We start from the raw sequence: 19,699 nt of genomic DNA on the forward strand, positions 1-19,699 counted from the left end.
GGTCTCCGCCGCCACTTTCTGCCTCTGTAGCTGCTTTACGCTCCACTTCCCCGTATCACGCTGCGCCGCGTCACACTGCACCACGTCACACTGCACCACGTCACACTGCACCGCGTGTGGATTTGCAGAAACATAAAGTATAAATACACTTTCCGGGGCTTGAACAGGAACTCCTCGCAGGCGATGCAACATTACTTTTAATGCTTTAAAACCTCCAAACAACTTCAGGCTAAAAGCAGAAACGGGGCTCAGGTGCGGCCCGCAGCTGACCCGCGCACTCCAGGCGACATTACATCGAATCACTGCACCACTCAAAGCATCATGGGAACATTTTTTTGACATGACAAAGGCTGGGGATGTCTCCTCAGCACAATGCGTATGTCCCTGAGACACTTTATAATGCACTCTGCATGTGTCCTGGACACAAATACCAATTTAGACCCTATTTCTGCCTCTTTGGTGTGAAGTTGTACTAGCAGTGGTTTAAGCTAAGTGCTAACATCAGCATGCTAACACGCTTGCAACGACAGTGCCAATAGCTAACTTTGCTAATCAACTGTAAATGTCATGGGGACATTTGACATGACAAAGGCTGGGGATGTCTCATCAGTACAATGCTTATGTCCCTGAGACACTTTATAATGTACTCCGCATGTGTCGTGGACACAAATACCCCAAAAAACTAATAAAATTTCACTTTTTTCTCATGAAAACACTCAAAGAACGTTGGATGAGTAACTAACTGAAGCCCAAATGTTACTTTCTGCATGTTTGCGAGGCTTGTTTGTAGCCCAACGTTAGCTTTTTACTTCCTGCCATTGCATTTAAGCTTCTAAAATCATAAAGTAGTGTTCATTTGTAAAGATTTTTTTGCTGAACGAAACTTTTTGGGTCATGCTTGAATCGACTGTTGCCGAAAATATCTTTATTTTTTTGAATTAAATATATTTAGACCCTATTTCTGCCTCTTTGGTCAGAAGTTGTACTCAAGTGCTAACATCAGCATGCTAACATGCTCACAACGACAATGCCAACACGCTGATGTTGTTCATGCTAAATGTTTAGCATGTTCACAATCACGTGTAGCACAAAGCAGCAACAGCGTAGTTAGTGAAGCCAGAGTTTATTAAAGAGTGTTTTAAAGACTTACCTACTGGCCCCTGTACCAGCTCCTCTCATAGTAAAGTCCATCACAGTGGAAGGAGCCCATTGGTGCTTTGTTGTGTGTGTAGGGACTCTTCTCATGCTGCTGCAGAGGTTTGCTGTGATTTTCAGCAGCATTAGTGGTTAAAAAAGACCTTTGAATGCCTTCACCGTACTGCCCCGAGCTAACCACTGTTAGCCCCGCAAGCTATTGGCGACAGTTAGCGACTCTCCAGACTTCTCCGTTAACAGTTGTTGCACTAAACAAACTGTCTCGATGGCTTATTTGATGTGTGTAAGCGCTTGCGATGGACAACGGGCACAAAAAAGACTCGAAGAATGAAAAACAAGTCGACCAGCACCGACCCGATGACGGCGCTAAATGACACGTGAGAGAATGACCAAACGTATTCCAGTTCATCCCGAGGGGAGCGCGGATGTCTCCGCACGGTCGGGATGTTTCAGTCTGTAAAATATGTTTACGAAAGAACAAAGAAACCGCAGCTGTGAACTTTCCGCGGATGACTTTCACTTCGACTTGACTGTTTACTCAGCGGGGCGACTTCACTTCAACAGAAGTCTGACATTTAATAACTTCTCCATCTGCTCAAAGTAACCTCCTCCTTCACTGATACAGGGATACTCGTCCTCCTCCATCTCTCTCTCTCTCTCTCTCTCTCTCTCACAGATATATCTGAAGACTCTGTGTGTTGGGCATAAAAGGATTCTTTGGCAGGTTGTTAAAATGACTCATAGGTTTAATTTTAACCCAAAATGGGATGTGCTCTGATGCCAGCAGTCATTCTGTCAGCTCCCTTTATTTAAATCTCCGTGCGTGAAGCCGACTGGAGTTTATTAATGGTAGGAACACATTGGGAGTGTGCTTCTCGAAGCCCTAATGCGCCCTAATGTTGTTGTTGTTGTTGTTTGTGCGTTTCAGACCTGTTGGCGGTGCCCAAACATCCCTACGCCGCCATGGAGAACTGGGGCCTGAGCGTGTTCGTGGAGCAGAAGATCCTATTGGACGCTGACGTGTCGTCCTCGTCCTATCAGATGGAGCTGACCATGGTGGTCGTCCACGAGATCTGCCACCAGGTAGGGGAACTTACCCGCCCGCGTCGAGTCTCCAACAGCTACGCCAATGTTGTTTCAGATGTTTCTAATGAGCCGATTCATCATTAACCTCGGGAATATCAGCATCTACGTCTCTGCTTTGTCTGGAGACTCAATAAAAGTGTCTCCTCCCGTGATTTCTGACCGTAGTCATGAAGCTGAAGCAGGAGAAGCGTCTCTGAACTACTGTGACGCATTTCAGTGAGTTTCCTTTGATTGAAATGCTCTGAATTCTGAATTTGAGCTCCATCAGATAAACAGTTAAAGGTTGAATGTGTAGAACGAGCGTAACAGCTCCGTCTAGTGTCTCAAGATCGCAGTCGCAACAACAAAAAATAAGTCCAGCAGTGGGGTTGCCAGGTTGGTCACACCCGGCCCAGTAGCCTCCAGGAGACCGGCGTCTGTTTGAGCCTGTTTGAACCTAACCCGACTCTCGCCATATGGTTCCTTCCTTATCCGGGGTCGGGTCGCGGGGGCAGCAGCTCCAGCAGGGGACTCCAAACTTCCCTTTCCCGGGCCACATTAACCAGCTCTAACTGGGGGATCCTGAGGCGTTCCCAGGCCAGTGTGGAGATCTAATCTCTCCACCTGGTCCTGGGTCTTCCCCGAGGCCTCCTCCCAGCTGGACGCGCCTGGAACACCTCCCTAGGGAGGCGCCCAGGGTCCATCCTTACCAGATGATCCTGAACCACCTCAACTGGCTCCTTTCAACACAAAGGAGCAGCGGCTCTACTCCGAGTTCCTCACGGATGCTGAACTTCTCCCCCTCTCTCTAAGGGAGACTCCAGCCCCCCTCCTGAGGAAACACATTTCAGACGCTTGGACCTGGACCTGGTTCTTTGGGTCCTGACCCAGCTTTCAGGACCACAGGTGAGGGTAGGAACCAGGACTGAGGGTAGATCCAGAGCTTTGTCTTCCTCAGCTCTCTGTTCATCACAACGGTGCGGTAGAGCGACTGCAGCTCCCCCTCGCTGCTCCGATTCTCCGGCCAAACTCACGCTCCATCGTCCCCTCACTCGTGAACAAGATCCCGAGGTCCTTGAACTCCTTCACTCGGGGTCAGGACTCATTCCCTACCTGGAGTAACAATCCACCTGTTTCCTGCTGAGAACCACGGCCTCAGATTCAGAGGTGCTGATCCTCATCGCGGCCGTTTCACACCCGGCTGCCGTTCTCCTCCATCGTATATTTCTGAACATTTTCTCACTCTAACAGTTGTGTGGTTTCTCTCTCGAGTGTATTTCAGTCCTGATTCCCTGTAAAAACTTCCCAACACTATTATTAGAGTAACTTTTTAAGGGATTGTGCAGCATTGGCAGAAGTAAACACTGCTTGTTTACCTCTCTGAGTGCTTTTCCACCAGTTTGTTCCTTTATTTCCTGACGTCTCGACGGCTCTTGAACGCAACGCCGTGCTCATGCGTGGAGCTTTAAATAATAGGTAAACAAGAAGAGGTGCTCCGCCTGCAGCTGCTCGGTTAGTTGATATGTTATCTGCACCGTCACCGAGCCTGAAATCATATTCGCATTCAGCGCCGCGGAAAAAAGCGAACTTCTCCTTTAACGGATGCAAATGATGCGGATGTAAACAGACTGAACGTGACAGAAGCCAAAACAAGTTTCAAGTGCTACACCGATGAGCTGTGTGTGTGTGCGTGTGCCTGTGTGTGTGTGCGTGTGTGTGTGTGTGTGTGTGTGTGTGTCTGTATGTGTGTGTGTGTGTGTGTGTGCGCGTGTGTGTGTGTTACAAAAGCTCCCCGGGCAACAACAACAGCCGAGGAGATGATCCTGTTTTTACAGTACGGCGTCGAGTACGTGACAGGCAGCCGAACCCGATGAAGCAGAAGAGAATGTAAAGGTTTCAGTCAGTGAAGACGAAGAAGAAGAGGAGGAGGAGAGGGAAGGAGGGAGGGAGGGAGGGAGGGAGGGAGAGATAAAGAGGCGGAGAAACAAAGTAAAGGAGAGAGAGAGCGGAGCCGACGCTCGTTGAAGGAGATAAGTGATGAACAAAGACAGAACGAGAACACAGTGGAAACAAAGCGCGGAGTTTGATTCGGTTCGGCTGCTGCGGGTTTAACAGACCTGACGTGTTTGTGTGTTTGTGTTTGTGTTTGTGTGTTTGTGTGTGTGTGTGTTTGTGTTTGTGTGTGTTTGTGTGTTTGTGTTTGTGTTTGTGTTGCGGCTCAGAGCCACAGAACCCACAACGATCCTGTCGGTGTCGCGACGCTGTGTTCAAAAGAGAGAGACGTAAACTCGTCACGCGTGAAACAGATGCACACACAGCACATCTGGTCAGAAAGGTATTTACGCGCAAACGTCACATTCTAGTCCTAAAGGTAGATACACGCAAAAGCTGTTAATACACATAGATGTCGCATCTGGTCTTAAATTATAATAAAGGTATATATAAAGGTACATACACGCAGATGTTGCATCCGGTCTTGAAGGTATATACACGCAAACGTCACAGTACGATTTTAAAGGTACATACACATAGACGCTGTGTTTAGTCTTAAAGGTAAATACATACAGATGTCGCATTTGGTCTTGAAGGTTTACACACGCAGATGCTGTACCCGGTCTAAAAGGTATATACGCCGCTTCTGGTCTTAAAGGTATATACACGCAGATGTTGCATGCGGTCTTGTAGGTATATACACATAGACGTTGCATCTAGTCTTAAAGGTATATACACGCAGATGTTGCATGCGGTCTTGAAGGTACATACAAGAAAACATTGCATACGGGTCTAAAAGGTATATACGCCGCCGCTAGATACACAAAGATGTCGCACTCTTGTAAAAAATATATATACACACACAGATGTTGCATTCTGGTCTCAAAGGTACAATATATACAAACGTTGCACTACGTTCAAAAAGCTGTATTCACGCAAACGTCACAATCCGATCGTAAAGGTACATACACACAGATGCTGCATCCGGTCTTGAAGGTATATACACGCAAACCTCACATTACGATCTTAAAGGTACATACACGCAAACGCTGCTTGCGGTGTTAAAGGTATATACACAAAGATGTCTCATCTAGTCTTAAAGGTATATACACGCAAACGTTGCATACCGGTCTTAAAGGTACATACACGCAAACGCCACATTACGATCTTAAAGGTACATACACATAGACGCTGCTTTTAGTCTTAAAGGTATTTACACACAGATGTTGCATCCGGTCTTAAAGGTATATACACGCAGATTTTGCACACGGTCTTAAAGGTATATACACGCAAACGTCACATTTCGATCTTAAAGGTACATACAAGTAGACGCTGCTTCCGGTCTTAAAGGTATATGCACACAGATGTCGAATCCGGTCTTAAAGGAATATATGTGTAAACATTGCATACCGGTCTTAAAGGTACAGTTTATACAAATGTTGCATTCCGTTCAAAAGGGTTTATACACGCAAACGTCACATTCGTGTCTTAAAGGTATATACACACAGATGTTGCATCTAGTTAAAGGTATGTACATGCAAACATTGCATACCGGTCTTAAAGGTACATACACGCAAACGTCACATCACGATCTTAAAGGTATATACAAGTAGACGCTGCTTTTAGTCCTAAAGGTATATACACACAGATGTCGAATCCGGTCTTAAAGGAATATATCTGTAAACATTGCATACCGGTCTTTAAGGTACATACACGCAAACGTCACATTACGATCTTAGGTACATACACACAGACGCTGCTTTTAGTCTTAAAGGTATATACACACAGATGTCGCATCTAGTTAAAGGTATGTACATGCAAACATTGCATACAGGTCTAGAAGGTTTATACACACAGATCCTGTATGCGGTCTAAAAGGTATATACACGCTTCTGGTCTTAAAGGTACATACACACAGATGTTGCATTTAAGTTCTGCAGACGTCTGACGCTTTCCCCAAACTGTTGTCACAAAGCATTGTGTCCGACTTTGAAGCGCTGCTCTCAAATATCACCATGTGCTGCAGAAATAAGGAGCCCAAACCACGAAACACACACACGTAAAGTGAAGTTTGAAGCCTGTGGATGTTTTCTCATGTGTCCCCAAAGCAATTTCAGTCCGAAGCAACTGGACTTATTTGTAATTCGTACAAATATCCAAGTCCAGTTGCTTTGGACTGAAATTGCTTTGGGGACGGTGTAGTTTTGATTTGATGTGCTGATGTCCACGCCTCGAAAAATGAATTCCTTTCATCTCCAGCGAATTGGAGCGCGGATATTTTCCAACCTGTGCAAATGAAACCAGAACGATCTGCATGTCTAGACGTTTCCTCTAAGGGCGTGTGTACCGGCCCTTTAAGTGCGCGGCCCAGCTGACGGAGCAGTAATCACGGTGGTGTATGGATTCATTTCGATGATGAAAATGAAATGGGTGCAGTGTAAATACCGCGGCGCCTCGGGCTGTGTGAAGAACGTGTCGTTTTGATTTAGTTTCCTTCAGGTTGTGTCATTTCTCTCTGCCGGGTGCAGAGGAACGCTTCCTTAGGGCGCCTGCTGGTGTCGAGCCAGAGCAGACGGAGTAACTCATGGCGCTGAGCTCCGGCGTGGCGCTCTGCGGTGTGTGAGGTCGTAAATATCATCGGACGCGTCCTCAAGACGTAGAAAAGGTGTTTTTGACTCACTCCGGCTCCTGTTTGTGCATCTTTGTCAGTTTAGAGGAGGAGAGGGAGAGGAAGTATTAACACACACACACACACACGACACACACACACACACACACACACACACACACACATACACGAACACACACACACACACACACACACACAGTTTGTTTGTTTTGAGCTGAGAATTCCTCCTGTTGTGGGGAAAATTATCTGTTAACACACTTAACCGTCTCCTTTAGTCGTCTAAACTTAACCGTCTCCTTTAGTCGTCTAAACTTAACCGTCTCCTTTAGTCGTCTTAACTTAACCGTCTCCTTTAGTCGTCTAAACTTAACCGTCTCCTTTAGTCGTCTTAACTTAACCGTCTCCTTTAGTCGTCTAAACTTAACCGTCTCCTTTAGTGGTCTTAACTTAACCGTCTCCTTTAGTCGTCTTAACTTAACCGTCTCCTTTTGTCGTCTCAACTTAACCGTCTCCTTTAGTCGTCTAAACTTAACGGTTGATCATTCTGTGATCAGAATGTGCTGCTTCAGCATCGAACCGTTGGTCGTAGACGGTTTGAAACTCTCCGCAGACTCTGAGGTTTTTAACTCCAGATGTTTTTGTTGTTGGCGCGTCGGTGGATCGCTGTTGTTGACGGGTTCAGGGCGCAGAACGTGCTGCTGCTGCTGCTGCTGCTGCTGCTGCTGCTGCTGCTGCTCTCACGGAGCAGACGGAGGACATGTGGGGGAAATGTGAGCAGACAGGCTGAGGGGACACAGCTGGAGTTTTACAGTAGACCGGTTCAGACGGTGAAGTGAACACAGCTGATGTTTAACGGCATCAAACCCTCAAACTGCAGCTCCACCATCAGCCACCGCGTCACCTGCTGCTGCAGCTAGATCCTTTTGGGGGCGGCAGTAGCTCGGCCCATAGGTGGCTCGGCTGGGAACCGTAGGGTCGCAAGTTCGAGTCCCTGTGTGGACCATGAATGGAGCATGGACTGGTGGCTGGAGAGGTGCAAGCTCATCCTGAGGTGCTGCTGAGCAAGGCACCGAACCCCCAACTGCTCGGGGCGCTGAGCCACTGGCAGCCCCCTCACTCTGACATCTCTCCTTAATTGCATGTATATAGGTCGTGTGTGTGTGTGTGTGTGTGTGTGTGTGTGTGTGTGTGGCTGGAAAAGAGGCGGGGTTTGTGTTTGAACCTACATGAGTGGAACCTCTGACTCGTGAATTCGGGGTCGGTCGATCGCCCTCGAATTCGACCGTAGGAGCTTCCACTTTGAGAGGCATTCGAGTGCACTTTGCCTAGTTGGAGGTACGAGACTTTGCCTTTCCCTGGCACTTGAACGCAGCATTACTCAGCGCAAGTGTTGGGAGGAGGGACCGTCAGAGGCTGACATTGTCTCCTCTCTTAATGCCCCCTAACTGATCACTGGAGACCAGCGTATCCTCCTGTGTCCAACAGATTTCGGCCTCTGCGGGGCGACGGTGTCATGAACGGGGCAGGAAATGAGGAACAGGGACCTAAATGCAGACGCGGACACAGAGAAAGTTATAAACGAGTGTTTAATCAAACAACTATATTCAAACAGTGTCCAGGGAGCGGGGGGGAGGAATGAGGTCCGGGTCCAGGTAAAGAAATAACAACGAGGTGATCAGGGGAAAAACAGGAACGCGTGGTAGGCGAGCGAGGGTTCAGACGGGGAAGCAGGAAACAAGCATACGTTTGAATGGGAGCCAACCAAGCGAGACGCGGTACCACGAGAATGCAAAAGCGGTCCAAATGCGTCCCACATCCGGCATCTTAGACTCTGGGAGAGGTGATCAGGGGGAACCACGCCTTCCAGCTCCAGACGGACAAACACCGAGACGGGAGACACACGCGGAGAACAACAGACAGAGGGAGACAAAAGCACAAAAGGAAGGAGCGAAGGGCTGCCAGGACTGGGATCCTGACAGTAATCAGGTTTTCAGGTGGTCCGGGTCCGAACCCCTGGAGGGATTTTCTTCAGATTTGGCACAAATGTCCTCTTGGACTCAAGGGTGAACTGATTTGATTTCGGGGGTCAAAGGTCACTGTGATGACTGATGATAACATGAAACGCTGCAAATTGAGGTAATAAAAATATAAACTGCCACTTGACTGTTTGGTGGAGGGATACAACACCAAGGCGTACAGTGCGCTAAAGCGTAGTCACGGCAACGCACTGGATTTGCGATAGTTTTAAAGAGACATTCACTCGATTTTGCTCCAGTTTTGTGTCCGCGGTGTGTTCAGATGTGTGTGTGTGTGTATGCAGTAAAATAATCACACACAATCAGTCCTGAACGTCTCTGTCACACATGCACACATGCACACACACGCACACACACACACACACACACACACACTTGGTGGTGTTGTTGTTGTTGGAGGTGCAGTCGGTTCATTTGACTGTTAATTAAAAGAGACAGAAAAACACTGGGACCAGATTCAGGAAAACAGATTTGCTCTCTTCATCTGTTCACTGCTCTCTCTCTCTCTCTCTCTCCTCTCTCTCTCTCTCTCTCTCTCTCTCTCTCTCTCTCTCTCTCTCTCTCTCTCTCTCTCTCTCTCTCTCATTAATTCAACCATATGCAGGAGGAAATAGCACAGTGTGTATTCTGGATGGCTGACAGCAGAGTCAGGAGTTTTACACACACACACACACACACACACACACACACACACACACACACACACACACACACACAAAAACCATCTTTGTATCACTGCACTTGAGAGAATCCCTAAAGCACGCGCTGCGTTCTCCTCTCTTCCCCTGTATCATAGTGTGACAACTGCGGTTTCATCCCTTTTACGGATTTCAGTTTGGAAATCACGCAAATTGTGTCGGCGCGGTCGGACACTTCCTGACAAACGTAGAGGGAGTTGATGTGGGGGGTGTGACTCAGTGCCTCTCCAAACTGATGGTCCCACTCAGGATCTGAGTCACACCAATAGATTCAGGGTCATTCGTTCCGTATCCTGGATTTCCTCCATGACGTAAAATAGGTCCCATTGTAGGTGGAAGTATAATGATCACAGAGGCGGAGGAGGGCAGAGAACACCCGGGAGCGTCGCCAAGATTATAAACTAGGAAAACGAACGAAAAAGAACCACATTGCTGCACTTTGCAACCTTTTCTGTAGAGATTTGAACTTTCTGGATCCTTAAGTCAGAAGCGAAATTGCTCAAAAACGCCTCTTTACAGCCACGGGTTCTTTCCTCCGCCTCTAAACCAACGCTGATCCGTTCGGTCGCTGCTCAAACTGCTCCAAATGTTCTCCGCCGCATGTTACCACAGTGATCCGAGAGTGAAATACAGAGCAGCTCGGAGATCAGAGGCTGGGACAAAAGGTTGGAAGGACGTAAATGAGTATATGCAGAAGTCTCAGGGCGCACTCCCACTGTGCCTCCGTCCCGTGCCCCAGCACGTCTCACGGGTAAAGTCTGGTTCCTTTGACCAGTGTGAGTGCAACCGTACCACGTCTAGGAGCGCCACGCTTGCCGTCCACGGCTCGTCTGAGAGAGGTGGGCTTTAGTAAAGCACGTTTGCACGTGTACGAGCACGAGCGTGCGCACGTGTACGGGCACGAGGCCTACGGCGGTTCTGAGGTCATTTCCTGTGCGCCTGTTGGGACGTAGAAAAAAGAAGGAGGGACCATGCGCGGACATTTCAAACAATGGCGGTGAAAGGTTCACGTTGGTGTGATGCGGAGGTGGAGTGTTTACTGCAGATTTGGTCGATGAAAAGATTCAAAAACAGTCGACAAGACGCACAAAAACTCCGAGGTCTACGGAAAGATCTGGAAACAAAGCCACGCATCGCCATGACGTCATCAATGCGTGTGACGTGTTACGGCGTGATGACGTATAGGCAGCAAGAAGCATTCTCCGAGGCCCAGGTAGTGTGAGTACAAACGGGCCTGGAGGGGGGACAAGGACCCTAAAGCACGGGGCACGGGACGGAGGCACAGTGGGAGGGCGCCCCCATTGATAAGAAGGACCATCCAACCCGTTCATACAGGGATGAGCCTCTGAGCTCCATGTGTCCAGAGCAGGAGGTGCTTTAAATATTATATATACAATTCAAATTCACACACACCTCACACCTCACACACACACACACACACACACAACAGTGTGTGTGTGTGTTTGTGTGTGTGTGTGTGTGTGTGTGTTGTAGCTGTCATGCCGTATATTTTCCTCTGCAGTGTTTTGGTGAAAGTGGATAATTTATTACTGCAGAGCGTGTTTGCATAGAGTTCATTAGAATACAGGGAGCCATAAATCATCTCATTGTTCTCTCTCTCTACCTGTCTCTCTCTCTCTCTCTCTCTCTCTCTCTCTCTCTCTCTCTCTCTCTCTCTCTCTCTCTCTCATTTCATATTTGACTCACGCTCTCCCCCGTCACTTCGGTCTGGAGTCTCAGCACCTACAGTGTGTTCTGACCTTTGACCCGTGACCTCCTGACCTCTGGAGAAAGTTTTCCAGAACTATTGATTTTTTTGATTCGTCTTAAACAAGAAAACATTCGACTCCATGACCCCGTTACCAACAAAGCACTTAAAGTCGCAGTCGGCAACATGTGTTTGATCGTATTCACTGAAGCCGACACTCAGAAAACCCGCTCTCAGAAAGGAAACGCGCCTCTACATGCACCTAGAGCCTGTCCACAGTCCGTGCACACGCCACAGATCCCCCCCTCCCCCGCTCACGCATGTTACAATATCACAGGACACGCCTCAAGCTAGCATACGCTAAATGACGTTAGCAGTAGCTAGCTCTGAGTAAGTTAGCCAGCCTACCTCTATGTAGCGTGTCCACAGTGCGTGCACACGCCACAGATCCCCCCTTCCCCCGCTTACGCATGTTACAATATCACAGGAACACGCCTCAAGCTAGCATGCGCTAAATGACGTTAGCAGTGGCTAGCTCTGAGTAAGTTAGCCAGCCATGTAGCGTGTTTTGGCGTGTGATGGCGTGTTTGAGCGTCTACCAACCGTGGAGTTCAACCGTGGACGTACAGAAAACATAAGACAGTTAAGTACAGAACTTTAGATGAGCCTCTGTAACGTGGAGATATGCGAACTGTACGTGTGTATACTTGGTATTTGTATTTATGACTGTCGCCTCACATCGAGAGGGTTCCTGGTTTGAACCCCGGCTGGAGCCCTTCTGTGTGGAGTTTGCATGTTGTCCCCGTGTCTGCGTGGGTTTTCTCCGGGTTCTCCGGTTTCCTCCCACAGTCCAAAGACGTGCAGGTGTTCGGTTCATTGATGACTCTAAATCACCCGTAGGTGTGAATGGTTGTCTGTCTCTGTTCGTCTCTATGTGTCCTGTGATAGACTGGCGTCCTGTCCAGGGTGGACCCCGCCTCACGCCTGATGTCAGCTGGGATCGGCTCCAGCCCTTTGTTTTCATTGCTTACATGTTCGAAATAAAGAAAATCAATCAAGTAAAGAAGGGGAGAGTTCAGGGACGTTTGCACACATGGAGCTGAATTCAAACCTACATACACAGTGAGACAGAGGACGTCCGCACCACGGCTGCTACATGCACCGCGGTCACCGCACAGCTGCGTCTACGTGCAGCCACGTGGCCCTGCAACAGGTTACACACAACACAGAACACATGGAGAACAGTGTGTTTTGAATGACACCTCAGTGACCCAGAGGGGAACCAACGCGACGCTGCAGAGCTTCCAAACCTGCAGTATGCACACAGTGAAGCTGCAGCAGCCGCACGCGTCCAACAGAGTGTGTGTCGAGGGTGAAACACCGGCTGCGCCCCGCCTACGCACGCCGCATGCAGCTGACAGAGAGTGTGTCGCTGGTGAAACCCCGCCTTGGTTACCCCGCACGTCCGATCCCGATGTATTCTGGCTGTTAAAGGTACCGAGGAGTGATCACTCAGCTCTAAGTCACGTAAACGGAGAACTTTGCTTCTTTTACGCGAGGATCTGTGGAGAAATCCAGCTTTCTTTACACTTTATTTACTCATAAATAATCAGATACACGTGAAAACGTTTAAGGCTTTTTCTTAAAAAACACAAAGTGACACGTTTGTTCTGAAATCTGTAGAAATGTATTTTCTACCTCCAGCTTCTCTGCTGCTCCAGCACTGAAGGACAGGAAGGTGTAATCAATAAGAACATGTGAGGGGAATGCAGTTATGTTTAGTGTGTGTGTGTGTGTGTGTGTGTGTGTGTGTGTGTGTGTGTGTGTGTGTGTGTGTGTGTGTGTGTGTGTGTGTGTGTGTGTGTGTGTGTGTGTGTGTGTGTGTGTGTGTGTGTGTGTGTGTGTGTGTGTGTGTGTGTGTGTGTGTGTGTGTGTGTGCGCGTGCGCGTGCTGCCTTCTGCTCATGTCCAAGGCTAATTAACAGACCATGAACAAACATCTAACACCCTAAGTGTGTGTGTGTGTGTGTGTGTGTGTGTGTGTGTGTGTGTGTGTGTGTGAGGCTTATTAGCAAGGCTGAACACACACTCCCGTAGATGATGACACACACACACACACACTGAAAATCACACTCACACACCTTGTACTACACAGCGCTAATGAACCACAAACACACAGTGATGCTACACTCCATTGAAGTGTGTGTTTGCAATGTATTGAATATATTATGTGCTGTTAAGAGAGAATGCAGCTTTAAGTGGAGTCTCCTCCTGCTGGACATTAGAGAGAATGCAGCTTTAAGTGGAGTCTCCTCCTGCTGGACATTAGAGAGAATGCAGCTTTAAGTGGAGTCTCCTCCTGCTGGACATTAGAGAGAATGCAGCTTTAAGTGGAGTCTCCTCCTGCTGGACATTAGAGAGATTGCAGCTTTAAGTGGAGTCTCCCCCTGCTGGACATTAGAGAGAATGCAGCTTTAAGTGGAGTCTCCTCCTGCTGGACATTAGAGAGAATGCAGCTTTAAGTGGAGTCTCCTCCTGCTGGACATTAGAGAGAATGCAGCTTTAAGTGGAGTCTCCTCCTGCTGGACATTAGAGAGAATGCAGCTTTAAGTGGACTCTCCTCCTGCTGGACATTAGAGAGAATGCAGCTTTAAGTGGAGTCTCCTCCTGCTGGACATTAGAGAGAATGCAGCTTTAAGTGGAGTCTCCTCCTGCTGGACATTAGAGAGAATGCAGCTTTAAGTGGAGTCTCCTCCTGCTGAACATTAGAGAGAATGCAGCTTTAAGTGGAGTCTCCTCCTGCTGGACATTAGAGAGAATGCAGCTTTAAGTGGACATTAGAGAGAATGCAGCTTTAAGTGGAGTCTTCACTGTTACTCATTGTGTTTCTTTGTGTGTTTTGCGTCAGGCTAAAGCGTTTGGCTTTGAGTCGTCATGCTTTTGTTTCCGTTTAATTGACAGGACGCATCGACGTGCACTGTAACACACACACACACACACACACACACACACACACACACACACACACACACACACACACACACACGTATGCATTGAGCTGCGTGGTTTTGTTGTTGTAAATCAAAGGTTTCACGGTTGTGACAGATCCGTTTTGCCAGCCAGCTTTATATAGCAATTTAAACATCACACACACACACACACACACACACACACACACGCTCACACACACACACACACACACACACACACACACACACACACACAGACTCACACATTCATGGTGAATAATGGGAGTCACTGAGCTGAACACACTAAATGTCTGTCTGACGGACTGTCTCTCTGCACACATCTGTCTCTCTGCACACATCTGTCTCTGCACACATCTGTCTCTCTGCACACATCTGTCTCCCTGCACACATCTGTCTCTCTGCGCACATCTGTCTCCCTGCACACATCTGTCTCTCTGCGCACATCTGTCTCCCTGCACACACCTGTCTCTCTGCACACACCTGTCTCCCTGCACACACCTGTCTCCCTGCACACATCTGTCTCCCTGCACACATCTGTCTCTCTGCACACACATGTCTCTCTGCACACATCTGTCTCCCTGCACACATCTGTCTCTCTGCACACATTTGTCTCTCTGCACACATCTGTCTCTGTCTCTCTGCACACATCTGTCTCTCTGCACACATCTGTCTCTGCACACATCTGTCTCCCTGCACACATCTGTCTCCCTGCACACATCTGTCTCTCTGCACACATCTGTCTCTGTCTCTCTGCACACATCTGTCTCCCTGCACACATCTGTCTCCCTGCACACATCTGTCTCTGTCTCCCTGCACACATCTGTCTCTGTCTCTCTGCACACATCTGTCTCCCTGCACACATCTGTCTCTGTCTCCCTGCACACATCTGTCTCTCTGCACACATCTGTCTGTCTCTCTGCACACATCTGTCTCCCTGCACACATCTGTCTCCCTGCACACATCTGTCTCTCTGCACACATCTGTCTCTCTGCACACATCTGTCTCTCTGCACACATCTGTCTCTGCACACATCTGTCTCTGCACACATCTGTCTCTGCACACATCTGTCTCTGCACACATCTGTCTCTGCACACATCTGTCTCTGCACACATCTGTCTCCCTGCACACATCTGTCTCCCTGCACACATCTGTCTCTGCACACATCTGTCTCCCTGCACACATCTGTCTCCCTGCACACGTCTGTCTCCCTGCACACATCTGTCTCCCTGCACACATCTGTCTCCCTGCACACATCTGTCTCTCTGCACACACCTGTCTCCCTGCACACATCTGTCTCTCTTCACACATCTGTCTCTCTGCACACATCTGTCTCTCTGCACACACCTGTCTCCCTGCACACTTCTGTCTCCCTGCACACATCTGTCTCCCTGCACACATCTGTCTCCCTGCACACACCTGTCTCTCTGCACACACCTGTCTCTCTGAACACACCTGTCTCTCTGCACACATCTGTCTCACACCGGAAAAAAACCTTTTGTGGCACTGAATTACTTCGGTGTGTCGCTGAACTGTCAGGGCGGCAAATTAACTCGGCTACTTCTAAATGCAAATACAAAGAACAAGATGTGCATTTTATAGTAATGATCATCACTTTACAACGGTGCAAAATGGTTTTTTATAGTCATGACTCGCGTGGCTCCGGAGGTGGAACGGGTCTGAACCCCGGATGAGTTCTTCTCCTGGATCCACCTGAGGAGAAGAAGAAGGGTCCCAGGTCCAACTAGTGCAGAACTCTCAAGGCTCTCGCCCTGGATCCAACCGGTCTAGAACTCTTTAGTCTCCTCCTGCTGGACATTAGAGAGAATGCAGCTTTAAGTGGAGTCTCCTCCTGCTGGACATTAGAGAGAATGCAGCTTTAAGTGGAGTCTCCCCCTGCTGGACATTATAGAGAATGCAGCTTTAAGTGTAGTCTCCTCCTGCTGGACATTAGAGAGAATGCAGCTTTAAGTGGAGTCTCCTCCTGCTGGACATTAGAGAGAATGCAGCTTTAAGTGGACGCTCCTCCTGCTGGACATTAGAGAGAATGCAGCTTTAAGTGGAGTCTCCTCCTGCTGGACATTAGAGAGAATGCAGCTTTAAGTGGAGTCTCCTCCTGCTGGACATTAGAGAGAATGCAGCTTTAAGTGGAGTCTCCTCCTGCTGGACATTAGAGAGAATGCAGCTTTAAGTGGAGTCTCCTCCTGCTGGACATTAGAGAGAATGCAGCTTTAAGTGGAGTCTTCACTGTTACACGTTGTGTTTCTTTGTGTGTTTCGCGTCAGGCTAAAGCGTTTGGCTTTGATTTATTGGGCTTTTGTTTCCGTTTAATTGACAGGACGCATCGACGTGCACTGTAACACGCACACACACACACACACACACACACATACACACACACACACACACACACACACACACACACACACACACACACACACACGCACACGTATGCATTGAGCTGCGTGGTTTCTCTCTGGATCCAACCGGTCTAGAACTCTTTAGACGCAGTCTTAAAGCAATTCCTGCATTGCTTTTTTTTAAAACATATACTCGTTAGTGTTAGAAGTTCCTAAACTGCAGTATGGTACTTGACCCTGATCCAACTGGCCAGGGGTGTCTGCTGCAAACCCCTGCAGGTGCAGAGCTCTCATGCCAGTCCAGCCTGTCCTGGTTCAGGTGCAGAGAGTTTCTTATCCCTGGTCCAACTGGCTCAGGCGTCTGTGGCTCACGTTGGACTGATCCAGACCTCCACAAGCCGGTCCCTACGGTCCTGATGCAGCATGTTTTTCATCCAGCCGGTCCAGATGTTGCTAGTTTCTTACCCTCGGCTCCAAACGGTCCAGACGCAGTTAGATTTTTATGACACGTCCTGTCGGGCTGTAACTCTGCAGCGCAGGCCGTCGTCCAAATGAAGTCGCAAAACTTAGCAACATTTGGTCGGGGACCGTTGTTGAATCCCCGACCTGCCAGTCACACAAAGATTAATTAGGCAGGGGGTCTGAGGGTTTGTTGCGACTGTTGTTGGCGGTCAGAGTTTAAGACGTGAAACCGTAAACGGTATCTGTGCCAAACGACGACCACGAGTCACTCGGTGTTGGCCGCCGTCGTGGAGCCGCGGGGAGCTCCATCCAAACAGAGAGGGTAAATGTGGAAATCAGATTCAGTCCCTCTGCTGAAGAGAGGGATGAATATTTATCAGTGAGGGTCAGACGGAAGAGGAGGAGAGGAAGAGGGGGATGATCAAAGGCACAAGGCTGCTTTGGTCTGGGAGGGAGGGAAGGAAAGAAAGGAAGAAGGAGGTGAAGGCAGAAAAGAATGAAGGTGTGAAGCAGCGTTCGTCTATTCTGGCTTTTTCTTCTCGTTTTAATTCAGTGCGTCGTTGCATAATTCATTATTTTAAGCATGCGAGCAGCGACGCAGCGTCTAAAAATAAAAAAGAAGTCCGTCACACGTCACGCCGCTGTTCCCCCCAACGCTGCCTGTTGTCCCCCCAGCGCTCCCTGTTGTCCCAGGATATCCTCTGGAGCCTCCCTGGAGCAGGACGCCGGCAACACCGCAGCGACAAACACTGATGTGGAACAAGCTGCCACTTTAGCTTTAACAGCATTAAATGTTTTTATTTGACCTGCGGGGGTTAAAGAGAAGAGAGAACCCAAACACAGCGCTGATACTTCCCGCTGTCAGGTGCTGTTATATCCACGGGTTAGCGGTGGACGGCTCCACTCTCCCTGTGAGTGTTGGAGGTTATTGAAGGTTCGGTGCGCCCCGGGGAGCGATACGGGAGCTGGAGGGGGGTTGTGTTTGCTTACAGCCAAAATCCGGACGCACAGCGGGGGTGTTTACCTGCTACAGTCTTTGTAGTGTGTGGCTGCTGCCAGCTTCACCGTGTGCATGTGGAGTTCTGCAGAGTTTGGAAGTGAAGGTTATTTTAAATGCTGTTCAATGAGTTCATTAAAGTGAAGTTCCAGCGTAAAATCATCCCAGGGTCTCATCAAATGAGCCATCGAGACAGTTTTTTTCTAACTATTAACAAAGAAATCCAGGAGAGTCGCTAACATTCAAACGTGGCTAACAGTGGTTAGCTCGGGGCAGTACGGTGAAGGCATTCAAAGGTCTTTTTTAACCACTAATGCTGCTGAAAATAACAGCAAACCTCTGCAGCAGCATGAGAAGAGTCCCTACACACACACACAACATAGCGTCATCAGCGTACTCAGTGAACCCAGAGTTTGTGGTCCAGCTACGCTTGTTGGTACGAATATCTGTGCGTAACTTCACGTAGGAGTTGCTAGCAAGGTGCTATCTTATATCAATGCATGTGTGTTGGATGCAAGCCCCCAATACAGCGACTTCCTGGTTGATCCAATCAGGAAGTGCCGAATAATAATAATTATAAATAACAGCAAACCTCTGCAGCGGCATGAGAAGAGTTCCTACACACAAAACGATGCATCCACTCTGTTTAAGACGTGGCTGTTATGTTTGAAGTTAGCGTTAGCATTTCTTGGGAAACCTCAGACCAGCGGCGTCAAACTCCAATTCACAGTGTGTCTGTTTTTAGTCGTTTTGTCACGTTTTAGTGGTGTTTTGTGTCTGTTTTTAGTTGTTTCATCACTTTTTTGTGGTGTTTTCAAAGGACTGCAAATGTGCATGTGTTCCTTCTCTCCAGATGTGTAACGTTGAACCTTTCCAGTGCAGGTCCTTGTTCTTGTCGTGGTGTTTCTTCTGTTTGATTCTTTGGTTACAGCCACGGTGACAAACAGCTCTTTACCTTCACACACAGATCATCTGCTGAAAGCCACTGTCCTCCATCTTTCTTTGGGTCGTTTTTGGGGAGGGGTGGATTCAGTGTGTCTGCAGAGACTGGTAGCATGGATGCTCATGTTTGCTAACAGAAAAGTAGACGTGGATGTGCTTTATACTCTCGGCCCAGCTCTCACAGAACCTGGATATGATCTTGCGGGCCAAATATAATTACACCGCGGGCCAGATTTGGCCCACGGGCCTGAGTTTGACACCCCTGCCTCAGACGTATACAGGGACGTAATGATGCTAATCCAGCCTGAGGAAAACAGGTTGAACCAATGGGCAACCAGCACCAGAACCAGAACCAGAACTAGGTTTGAGTTGGTCACATAGGGGTAATAGCAGACTGATACTGTGTGTGTGCAGGTTCAGTTGCTTCACAGCGGTTCCACTGAACACTGAACGTCTGAACACGTCTTTAAAATGATTAGTCCAGACAGAAATACAGCAGGGAACACACATTCCCATTAGTTTGTCTTCTGCTTTGCCTCCCGGGGGCATCCACAGTCCAGTTTTTAGAGTTTATCGGAGCCGTGACCCCCAAGAAAGGCTCCTCTGGGCCCATGTTGCCTCCACCCATACTAATGTGTGTGTGTGTGTGTGTGTGTGTGTGTGTGTGTG

At 48.4% G+C, this 19,699-nt stretch overlaps 1 protein-coding gene across 1 annotated transcript in view; it reads left to right on the forward strand.

The window, feature by feature from the left end:
• The window catches only part of trhde.1 (thyrotropin releasing hormone degrading enzyme, tandem duplicate 1), a gene marked incomplete at both ends in the record, with an annotated part of 161,576 nt that overhangs the window by 79,223 nt on the left and 62,654 nt on the right, over positions 1 to 19,699 (forward strand). Inside the window, one exon of the mRNA XM_083935349.1 lies at positions 2,084 to 2,238. Coding sequence (XP_083791475.1) covers positions 2,084 to 2,238 — 155 coding nt within the window. The remainder of the gene's footprint in view (positions 1 to 2,083; positions 2,239 to 19,699) is intronic.

Source organism: Echiichthys vipera (genome assembly GCF_963691815.1).
Source record: "Echiichthys vipera genome assembly, chromosome: 20".
NCBI lineage: Eukaryota > Metazoa > Chordata > Actinopteri > Perciformes > Trachinidae > Echiichthys > Echiichthys vipera.